This window comes from Plodia interpunctella, chromosome 2, assembly GCF_027563975.2.
Source record: "Plodia interpunctella isolate USDA-ARS_2022_Savannah chromosome 2, ilPloInte3.2, whole genome shotgun sequence".
In the NCBI taxonomy this organism is placed as follows: Eukaryota; Metazoa; Arthropoda; class Insecta; order Lepidoptera; family Pyralidae; genus Plodia; species Plodia interpunctella.
The window spans coordinates 5,966,016-5,977,428 of NC_071295.1; the positions used below are offsets into that span (position 1 = coordinate 5,966,016).

At 37.1% G+C, this 11,413-nt stretch overlaps 1 protein-coding gene across 3 annotated transcripts; it reads right to left on the minus strand.

Annotated features, from left to right (window-relative positions):
• Window positions 1-954: 954 nt before the first annotated feature.
• Ars2 (Arsenic resistance protein 2) lies at window positions 955-10,736 on the minus strand. Of its 3 annotated transcripts, none has more exons than XM_053764804.2 (16): window positions 10,412-10,736; window positions 9,626-9,877; window positions 9,254-9,439; window positions 8,220-8,286; window positions 7,794-7,989; window positions 7,270-7,358; window positions 6,818-6,971; window positions 6,392-6,732; window positions 6,122-6,262; window positions 5,334-5,540; window positions 4,605-4,895; window positions 4,299-4,412; window positions 4,079-4,222; window positions 3,478-3,602; window positions 2,764-2,874; window positions 955-1,183 (listed from the first exon to the last, which is right to left on the minus strand). In XM_053764804.2, the coding sequence occupies exons 1-16, from the start codon at window positions 10,552-10,554 to the stop codon at window positions 1,105-1,107; spliced, it is 2,640 nt and encodes an 879-aa protein (XP_053620779.1). In that variant the 5' UTR covers window positions 10,555-10,736; the 3' UTR covers window positions 955-1,104. The 3 variants fall into 3 exon arrangements, with proteins under 3 accessions (XP_053620779.1, XP_053620796.1, XP_053620787.1); XM_053764821.2 differs by having other exon boundaries at window positions 6,818-6,896; window positions 10,412-10,735; XM_053764812.2 differs by lacking the exon at window positions 955-1,183 and adding an exon at window positions 1,349-1,871.
• Between the last annotated feature and the right edge of the window lie 677 nt (window positions 10,737-11,413).

Consider the following 11,413-nt stretch of genomic DNA (forward strand, 5'->3'; position numbering starts at 1 on the left):
CTAGCTATTTTGTTGAGTTATTAATTTAAACACTTTGTATTTAGAACATCCAGTTTCCACAGTCGAAGATGCAGTCATAAAATTTAAGTTAACTTGAAATGCCAGCGTATAGATTAACTCTATATGGCGAAATGTAGATCACAGGATACTACGATACAATAAAATTACTCATGCGCATGTAAGATAATAGGAAAAAACATACTGGAGTCGTGTGACCGTATATTGAGTTGATGACAAAGTTACTCGGCGGTCAAGGTACGCTCGTCGTCGGTATACATTACATGTTGATGACATAATTTCAGTCTCAACTATAATAATTTGTTCTGATTTTTTATAGGTAAATAGCCTTTGTTGGCGGCTTAGTCCGCGTGAATGTTTCATCTATCCTATATACGTCTATAAAGTTTCGGGAATACTGGGTTTTGTGGATATGGTGTGAAGAGGTAACAAAGAATTGTATTTTTTTTAACTGGAGCAGGCATAGCAATTATCGGCAAGTGTCCCACTTTCAAGTTCTTTATGGATTAGAATTAGACAAGGAATACTATAAAATGCTCCAATCTTCCAAGTTGTCTGCTATCATCAATTCATTACCTTTAAAGTTACCCGAAAGGCATATATTGTTGATAGATGCCTGCCTAAAAGCATTTTTTTTTATTTCACAAGGTTTTTCCTCATCTTTGATAATGAAATATGATTTCGAAGAATCCCACCAAGGAGGTTATCGTTCGTGTCAGCAATTAGAAAGAATCAATCACGGCGTTTACCTGGTATTCCCGGTTTGCTGGTGGCTTGCGGTTAATATAATGAGCTTTTAATATTCCAATGTCGGAGAGATTTTGTTTCAAAATGTAATATTATGTATTACATGTAAGCGGAAAAGGAATAGAATTTGTCCTGTGTGTTGTGCATATTTTAAATGTATACGAATTAACTACTCAGTGAAAAACGTAGTAAGTCAAAAAACTTCAGTATATTTCAAAAAATACACTTTCATCTAACTATAGGTTTGTGACAATTCATTGAATATAACTACAGGCAACTTTTACTCTACTGGTAAATATAGTTACGAGGTCCTTTGGCAAGTGGGTGATGAGTTTCCAACTATATGAACTCGTCGGGTTCGCGCGGCGCGTCCAAGTCCCTGTAGTGAATGACCGGGCGGAAATCCGCGCCGCCGCCCCTTTAACAATCAACATCAAAGTTAATCTAAGTGCCGCCTGTTCAACACACCACGCGCAAACAACTCTACTAACTACACCCCACAACTAGTTACCGCGAATCAAATCTCAGCTTCCCGGGAGTCGCTTATCGTTACACGCACAAAGGAAGAAGGAAAAACATTACAGATGTTTTTATATATGATTATTTATTGCAATAAACAGTAATAGACACATACAATAAGAAATATAAATAGGCGATGTGAGATCACATACAAATATATATATATAGAAAACTGACAATACTGATGTCATAATTTTATTTTAAAATTAAGTATGTAGATTTGATTGTACACATATAAATCCTTTTTAGTTTTATAATAAGTTATTACAATGTTTTGTTTTATTAATCTCTATCTAAAATCAAGGGTCATGTATTAAGAATTTCATTATATAAACAGTATTGAAAATATCAAATATTATTTATCTAAATGGTCTCTGAATAATTTAACCAACAAGTAAAACTGTCATTAACTTAACAATACAAACTTTGCTCGTCAATAAATGGTTATATCGGAATGTTATAACATGAAAGTACAACACAACATACTATAATTTGTCATGGTATCTATCTCTTAGAATATATCACCACTGTCCGGGAAGTCAAGATCGTTGTATGCTATAATAGGCCGCGATCGATCCACATTATCCCTGTAAATTATTTCTTTCAAGTCAGAAATGATGTCTTGACATGTAAAGTTTAAATACTTATCATTTTCTTATACAAAGCTTCATGCATTCAAATAACCATCCGTATTTTTAACAGTCATACATGTGCAGTTTAAACAAGGATATCACATTTGCTTCGTCATTCATGCAAATTTTGGGGTATAAGCGGTTACACGTCAATGGAAGACAATAATAGTGCTTAAATCAAATGTTAAGGTCATGCAAAAGGAATAAGATGTTAATGCGCTCCGGTGACCTCAGTCACCACGCGAAGTGGTTCACTTGACTTTCAACTTTGATAACAAAAGTTTAGAAGCAAAAGCCAAGCTTTGAAACGGAAAATATGTAAATAAAATGGTTATTAAAATCATAATTACCAAGAAAACAAAAATAATTATGAAGATATGCGATTCATGACAAATAAAATGTTTAGGTGGTTGTTAATCTTCGGAAAAAACAAGCTCATGCGGTAACTAAGATTCAATATGCAAACCAGAGAAAACACACATTAAAAACACCATTTTGTGAAAAAGTCTCATAAAAATTAATTAGATTACATGCATTTCAAATGTAAAACAAGAAAAAAAAGATTGCCTCCGAATATACCACAGACACAAAATAGACTTTAAAAAATGGGTTTGCGCCGAATTTTATGCTAAAATATTGGTCGTAAACCCGTGTCTGTGATAAAATAATGAATTTACAAAAATCTAATGGATATATTTATGCGTTTGTCATAGATTCAATAGGCGGAAAAAAACGAAACATTCGCCAAGCATGCAGTTCATTATCTATGATGGATACGAGCATTCAAATATTGCTGCAACACACACATGTTAGTGTCGAATTTTATATATGTATATAATTGGCCGACCTGGGTCTGGAGAAGCGCGGGTGTCGCGGCGCGTAGGGCTGCGGCGGGGCCCAGGCCGGCCAGCCCCAGCGCCCGCCGCCCGGCGCTCCGCCCCCGCCCGATCCGAAGCTTCTGTACCACATTACATTCATTAGAATTCCAGGATTCCTGTCAAGAAGCGAAAAAACGGAGAAGCGAAAGAACGGATTTTTGTCGAACTACATTTTTTTGCCGTTGCAATACTAAATAGATAAATACCCATTATTTAATTTCTTCACTTTCTTGACAGACTGTCCTCTATGTGGTAAGTCTAGGTTTCATTTAACTGTATAGATTACATCGAAACCAGTGCAGTAGATTTTGAGATTTACTTTAGCTGTAGGTTTTGCCTACAGATTACAAGATAAAGTCGTCAAACAGATTTATGCGCGAATTGAAATAGAGCGAAATAATTAATATGGAAAGAAAAAGGCGCGAAAGCCATCCTTCGATATCGAAAAGTTTTGGTGGTGCTCTATATTAAAACATGAGTCAGACTGATATACTAAAGTGGCTTCGTGTTTGTGGTTGAATTCGAACCTGGGACCTTTCAGTTCACAGGTAACGGACTAGCACCAGGGGTCCGATGAACACAACACAGAAAGGTGCACAGTTTGTGATCGTAGGTAAAAATATCTGCGCGCTGGGAATCGAACCCAGGACCTCCAGACAGCGGACATGACATGTGATACAGACGGCTGCGGCGGTGCATGGTGCGGATGCGGGACGTGCGCGCGCGCGGGCGCGTCGGGCAGCGCGGGCCGCCGCACGTCGCGCACGTACGCGTTGAAGTACGACACCTCGCGCCGCACCTCCTCCACCTGGGGACATGACAGGTTCCTTATATTCCTATAGAAGGATAGTTATATAGTATAATATACAATAAAAAATGAACACTAGAGTTGCGAATCTTACTTTCTTTCGAGTGATACATAGTGCTTTATAAGACACCTGCCTCAGCAGATGATAAAATAAAACACATCCATTCACAAATTCATCTTTTGAAAAAATAACACTTATCACATCACTTATTCTATTTGTGAGGACCTATAATTAGCTTCAGTTAACTAATTTTACAGCAACAAATAAAACATCATAGTAGGAAGCTACTGTGATGTTATTTTTGTTGCTGTTGGTCTTCCTATGATAATAAAATAAAATTAACCACTTCATATATGGTATTCAGCGAGAGTTACATTTATTTCTGTCGGGTTATAATTTATATCATTCCCAAGGGTATAATGGAATGTCATACAATTTTGAACAGTTTAATATTTTAATATTTTATGGTGTTTACCTTTTCTGCATGTTTGTTGAAAATGTGCTTTCTAATAAAGTCAGGACCCTTGAATTTCTTGCCACTTAGTGGACACAACCACTTATCTTTAGACAATTCTTGAGAATTGGCTTGAATGAACTTTTCCACTTCCGCTTCCGAATCCTAAAAATACAAGTTATTTTAATCATTTTTTCAAATAATTACATTCAAACAGCAAACGAGCAAGCACGTCACGTACCTTAATCCCAAGTTTCTGCAACTCTTCGTCGGCAAGGGGTTTAACATCTTGAAGGAATGCCGACATTTTACCTTCAAATGTTTTGATATAGTCCTGAATCTCTTGCTGTGTTGGCTACAACAGAACAATATAAGTTAAAGACAAATCAAAGCGATAACATATTCACACCATTGAGTTGATTCGGACGCAGCTAACCATTCACAGTGCGCCGTTGTTGCTTACTTCGAATCGATTCGATAGTGAGAAGAGAAATGCATCCGCCGCGCTTCGTCCACTGGATGTATTTATACATATTGAGCAATTTACCTTATTGGCCGGAGGTCCAGACCGCGCGTGCATAATTCCACAACGGTTAGGCATTTCATCTTCATATGGATACTCGCAATGGTTATAATAGTCCACAGAGTGCACTATGCGCAAGTACAAGACAAGTCGGTCTAAAACGCGCATCAGCTCAGGGTCCGGTTGCTCCTGTGATGATTCTGATGACGCTTCGAGTCCTAGCAATTCCTCCTCTTCAGTGGAGGCTTCTTCAATGAGATGCTCGGTTATTTTGTGTAGCACAGGGTTCTTTGAGTTTAGGCTGAAGTTCTGAAACTAAATTTAACAAAGTCAACAGAGATTTTTTTTCCTAATTTTTGTTCAAGTCGAACATGAAATTGGGAATAAGAATAGATAAAAATTGTGTATATGTATTTAGGTCTATTATTTAGAATCAAATCAGGTCAAATTTTATATTTACATTATATAGTAATTTCTTAAAAGCTACAAACTACTGACTATTGGAACGATCATTGCTGAGAAGAAATTGGAAAAAATATCAGCTGTAAACGTTTCGTACGAAAAAAAACAATAAATAATGGCTGTGGACAATAATATGGGATGTATGTAGAACTCTAACTGTGTAATACAAAAAACATACTACCATAATATGGGATGTATATAGAACTCTGTGTAATACAGTTTACAGTATAGTTTCACTTTTTTATGAATAAGAGGGTAGTAGTAAAGATTGAAAGATAAAATGTGAGTCACATCGTCAGGCTGCGCAGTATCCTTGTCAGCGTCTAAGGCCGCGTTGTCGCGCCACAGCTTGGAGCGCGTGTCGAGCGCGTGCGCGAGGCGCGCGGCCAGACGCGCGTCGGCGCGCAGCACGGCGCGCTCCAGCGTCACGCCCGACACGGGCCGGATGCGGCGCTGCAGGTCGCGGTTCACGATCGCGCCCAGCTCGCACTCGCGCAGCTGCCGCCAAGTGTGGATATCAACGACGACAACGCTCATATATGAATTTCGAGATAAAAAGGGACCTATGTGTTGTTCCAGGTTATTTTCTACCCGTGAACAAAAAAATCATACATAACAATCCGTCCAGTAGATTTAGCGTGAAAGAGGTAGGTATGTTACACATTCATCCTTACAAACCTTCGCTTACATTTTTGACACAAACTTTTATTGTTATTGCATTCGAAGTAAAAAAAAAACATGTCCATGGAGTTCGTTCACCCCGACCTGTTCCTGCACCGTTAGGTCATGCCTATCATAAGAATGCAATGTCATCCAAACTAAATATGTGTTCAAAATTTCAGCTCAAATATGGCAAATTAAATAAGCTTATAAAAACAATGCAAACGTAATTTTATTGTCCGTCCAAATCCTCTTCTTTCCTGTTTTACTTCACTCATCACATAATAGGAAACTAGATATTGCCTGCACTAACTATGATATATACCAAATTTAATTAAAATTGGCCAAGTAGTGTAGCCGTGAAAAAGTAACAGAGTGACAGAAATTCATATTTTTGCATTTATAACATTAGTATGTACCCGAATATTATTAAGGTTCCAGCAGATGTCCTTGATGTTGACCTCCCTGCGGAAGGTGACCCAGCCGCGGCGGAACCAGCGCCGCTCCGGCAGCGGGTCCGCCAGCGCCACTCGCAGGAAACCACCGTAGCGCTTGCACATCTAAAACAATTATATACAAAGTGAAGTGTAAAATTTCATTCTTCAGTTGCAACTAGCTGCCCCCCATGTTTGCAGGGGCGTCACTTGTAATTATCTTTTAGCAGAAAATAAAAACAAAAATATACTTACAGCCTCAACTTCCGCCTTGGTGATTGTCGGGGCCAAGTTTCTCAAGAATATAGACGTGGTTTTATGAAGAGCTCTCGTCTCTTTCTTCTCCACTGGCGGCTCAGTCGCGGTCTCAGATTTGTCGTCACCATTCTTCTCCTTTTCCTTGTCACCGTCATTAATTTCAATCGCGTCCATTTTCTCCACACTAGGCGACTTTGATTTCTCTTTTTGTTTGGGAGACTTGTCCGGAGTTTTGGACTTGGACTTCGATTTCCGGCGAGCGTTGGACTCGCCCTCGTCTTCGGAACTCGATGAAGATGAGCTGGATGACGAAGAGCTCGACGATGAACCAGGCGGGGCTAAAGAAATATATATTAAATAAGTGCAAAGCTCTATTCTTATTATTTACTAAATTTATTATTATTTGTGGATTCAACTACTTACGAGGCTCTTTTTCTGCTGCCTCGGGCTCTGGATCGACTCCAGGTACAGAGTTGTACCGAGAAAACATTTTAGCTTGTTCCTGCAATTGTCGTAATTGAGGGTCAATCTCCATAGTCAACGGAGCAGTGGGCTTGGGAGATTCTGACTTTTTGTCCTGAAATCAACCATTCTAGTAATGCTAGCGAAAACTCCTCAAAATCGGTAATTAGGAGTTAGTTTTCAAATTATCAATCGCGTCGAATCTGTCATGTTAGTGGAGTTGTAAATGTTAATAAAGCATTGAATTTAACTTTCAGGCAGTAAATGATTTATTTAGGACATATAAAGCAGAAAACCCTTTATTCCGAATGGAAGAAAGCCCGAGCCCGGTATTTTATAATGATTATAATACATAATAATAAATACATCATAATGTAACAGAATTATAATGACAGCAGAGAAGCTAGTACAACCTTGTCCTTTTTCTCAATGTCGACTTTTTCTTCTTTGACTTTAACTGCATCCACATCAATAACAACAGGTTTGTCATTATCCACTTTATCTGGAAATGTAAAAATATTTGATTAAAACCTCTTTTCGCTAATATTACAAATTCGAATGTCACTCCTAAATCATAAAAAATCATCCTGTTACAGTGACACTGTCGTATGATCACATTCGAATCTGTCTCCTTATCTAAGTGTTTTTCCGTATCTAGTACATTCGTTAAGCATAGGAGCCTAGGGTCTGCTTTACTGCATTTTCCTCTTCACTTTGCACGGTCGGCATTCCTAGTAGTCAGACCATTGGCACGCATATCGCCCTTGACGACATCTTAGGTTTGCCCCTTCTGCCAGGGCCAGGCTGAAGGGGCTATAATAGTATATAAATCATCCAATGAATTCTTATGACTTGGTGTTCCAAGTCATAAGAATTCATTGGATGATAAATACTAATTTTAATAATATACAAAGCTAATAATCAACAAAATAGGTACCAGATTTCTCATTAGTGGTAGTGTTCTCCTGCGGCAGTGGGTCGTCGAGCGCCTTAAGGTCTTCATCCGTACCGCCCTCCAGCTTAATGACCACCGTGTCGAGCAGTCGAATCAACTTGTCAGACTTGTCCACGTCTACCGTCACTCTATCCAATTCACCTTGTTCTAATAACTCCAGGAAGACACTTAATCGATTCTAAAATAGGAAAAATACTGCTTTTTCAACAATAGGTAAAATGAGCTGTACAATAATCTATAGATATTCTAGAATACAATAACCTACAGACAAGTATCAGACGAGGCTTTTCCCTACACTTTATGGTCAATGTTTGATGGCACATTCTACGAAAATGATTTAGTAAAATCCTGTATACATATAATATAAATATATTGATTGTGTAATGTATGTACTATATAATAAAATACCTTTAAAGCAGAGAGTTGTTCTTCTTTTCTTTTCACAGATTCTTCTGGGTGGTATTTAATCTTGAACCTGAGTAAACAAAGAACAACATACTTTAAAACTATTCTTCAGAGAATATTTAATATGGGATAGTGCTACCAAAACAAAGTTAAAGTGGTTTTCACATAATTTGTCTACTTTTGTATAAAGTCATTAATTGAGAACCTTAGATCACATTCAACATACTAATGATATGATATTAAACCAAAATGATAATAATACCAAATTGCTTTCGGAACTGTTTTGTAGGATGTAATTAGGTACATTGCAAAATTACTATTATAATTTTTAACATGTGAAACCGAGTATGATATTATAACATGGGCAAGCAAAAACTACAAATATTTCATAAAATGTACCATATTTTATGTGAAAACCTATCTGAACAAACTAGATATAATAAATAAAATAACCACCTTTTGTCATCCAGAAGTAGTGTTGAAGATCAAATTAGAAACTAAAATGTCTTAGTAAAAATTTAAAAAAATCTTCATAGTCTCACCTGTTCCACACATGTGGAATATGTTAGCCCTACCCCTAACAGAATCGGAACCTGTAGCATTGCGCGCTACGGGTCAACGCGAGATAAGCTAGCTACACACGTCATTTATTTTATAAATTGTGAATAAATTTTCTCAAAGTTGTCCAGCACAACGTTCCACGTGATTACGCTGTAGACTGTAGGGAAAAAAGGTTGTTGTTAAAATTTGCATGGTTAATTTAAAAAATTCTAAGCATATTCTTCTTAATATGTAATTTCCATGTAAATAATGTGCAAATTAGCTGAGGGTTTCTACGACCATGCTTAGAATTTTTTAAATTGCTGCAAATCATTTAAATAGTAATAACACAAAACTTAATAACTTATGACCCAAATGAAAATATTGTGATTCAAGACTAGTATTTTTGAATGTAAAGATAGAATGCAAAGAACTTGAAGCTTTATTTTTTATAGAAGTATTTCTAAAATTTTATTTTTAAATTAAAACATGCATACCATTCTTCATCTTTATGAGCAACAAAAAATTCGTTGAGTTGTTGTCTCCTAAACTCCAGCTTGTATTCATTGTACTTCTGGATGGCATCATCAACAGTGATTGAATCATCCTGAGCAGCCAGGAATGCCTTGAATGACATCATGGTTGCAGGCCCATCTGTAGGACCCATTGGAAGCACAGCATCCCTGTTTAAAATTTACATAGAAATTGTTAATTAACCCACATTATGTACAAGCAGTCGAAACAGCTCCTACTTTATAGGGATAGTTGGTACATAATATGATTAAAAAAATGTTTATGATAATAAAGAGAAATCATCTTAGGGATGTCACAAAAAGTCAATGTATATTTTTAAATTATGTGGAATTTACCTAGCAGGGACAGGTGGCATGGGTTGCCCATATCCTTGATGAGCTGGATGTGGTCCAAAATGGTCATGTGCCCAACCATACGAGCCATATGAGTCATGTGGCATTCCTCCATATCTTCTGTCTTCAATAGGCCAGTCTGGTCGGATACGCTTGCTTGGTGGCCCTTCACCCCTTACTGGAGAGTAGCCCCGGCTAGCACTGCCACCTCCTCTGTAGTCCCTGTAATCAGGACCAGAACGACCTCCTCGAGATCTTCCAGTCAAATAATTAAATTGCAGTCATGTTTCTAGAGTCCTTAAAGAAACACAGTTTTATGGTGGATTGTCGGGATTAACTTTAAGTAATATAATATCAGTTTTGAACATCTTGAATTTTTGAAATGACTAGCTTTGGCCTGCAGCTTCATAACATTTAAATATTTTGGAAGGAATGTCAATATCACGCAAATCCTAGACAGCTTCAAAGGATGAAATGTTTGTTATATTAATAGTAAACAATATTTTTCGATTTTTGTCATCATATCTGTTCACTCATGGATCTTGTTCACAATGTCATCTCAATATTTAGAGTAGGTTTAATGATTATGCAACCATAAACGGGATTTTTACATGAAACCAAAATAAATATTAATAGTACCTTCTCACTAGAGCAACTGAACGTTTCGTGGGTTTGAAAACTTGGTTTAGGATTTTAGGGGTTTCAAAGGATGGAGGTTGGGATCTGTAAGATAATTGTTAAGGTTATAATGGGAAAGTGATAATTATATGAGAAAACACATGTTCATACCTTTCAGACCATTCTTCTCGCCCGCCCCTGCTTCGTTCTTCGCGGCGATCACTACTTCGATAGCTGCTGCCTTCAGCTGCACCTCTTTCACCACGAAACTTGTCCCGTCTTTTACGGTCATACTCATCATCACTATCGGCCATAATTAATGTGAAATCCGCAAATGCAAAATAAACCGAAAATCGTAATTTACAATACAATAGGTAAATTGAGTGACGGTGACGCGACAAAGTAAATTTTTTTGCTTGTTGGCGATGTAGGTAATGCAAGCAAAGGAAAGGAGAGGAATTCGGAAGAGAAAAAACCAAATACAGTGTTGCCAGGTCCGATTTTCAAAAAAGGAAGCGTTTACTGAAAATTCAACGGCTAATCTAGGTGCCTATCACGGAATAATAAACTCTGCCTATAATAATTTACATGTATGGATAGTATCGAAAACTAACAGCTGCTGGAAAACCAGAAGGAAGACCTTGTGTTGCTGTTGTATTAGTTTACCCCGTTATTTATAAAAAAATAAAAGCTTACATGTACGTTAAGCTAAAATATGTTTTATCACTATCGCACTCTATACTATTAGAAATTGCTAGAAAGAGACAAAACATGTTTAAGTTTTTTTTTTTTACTTTTTTATGAATAACATAAACCACTGGCAATGTTTGTGTATACAGGGTTAACTAGTATTTTTTGTTAAGCTTAGATGATGTCTGATGATGTAGGTATTCTACACACAGAATGTTCTTATATTTGTGATTCTATAATATGTACATAATAATACACACTAGGTACCTCCACGGTTCCAAATTAAATTTTACGGCTATATATGTAAACCCGCACTTCGCCCAATTACAATGTTGCCATCATAATACGGATCAAAATTCGAATATATCACAAATTGATTCAAATATATACAACTAATAGGGAGTACCTACTACTGCACATTTATCCCGCCAGAGTACATCACTGTATGTTTGGTAGGTACACAAAAGCTTTGCCGCCTTTTGC

Bases quoted from the DNA above. Each gene is read 5' to 3' on its own strand.
- Ars2 (XM_053764804.2), bottom strand. From the start codon at position 10,554: ATGGCCGATAGTGATGATGAGTATGACCGTAAAAGACGGGACAAGTTT. The intron at 8,287-9,253 runs GTATGCATGTTT...TTGTTTACTCAG, and splicing joins GCTCATAAAGATGAAGAATG to GTTCAAGATTAAATACCACC. The intron at 7,359-7,793 runs GTACCTATTTTG...TTACATTTCCAG, and splicing joins TACCACTAATGAGAAATCTG to ATAAAGTGGATAATGACAAA.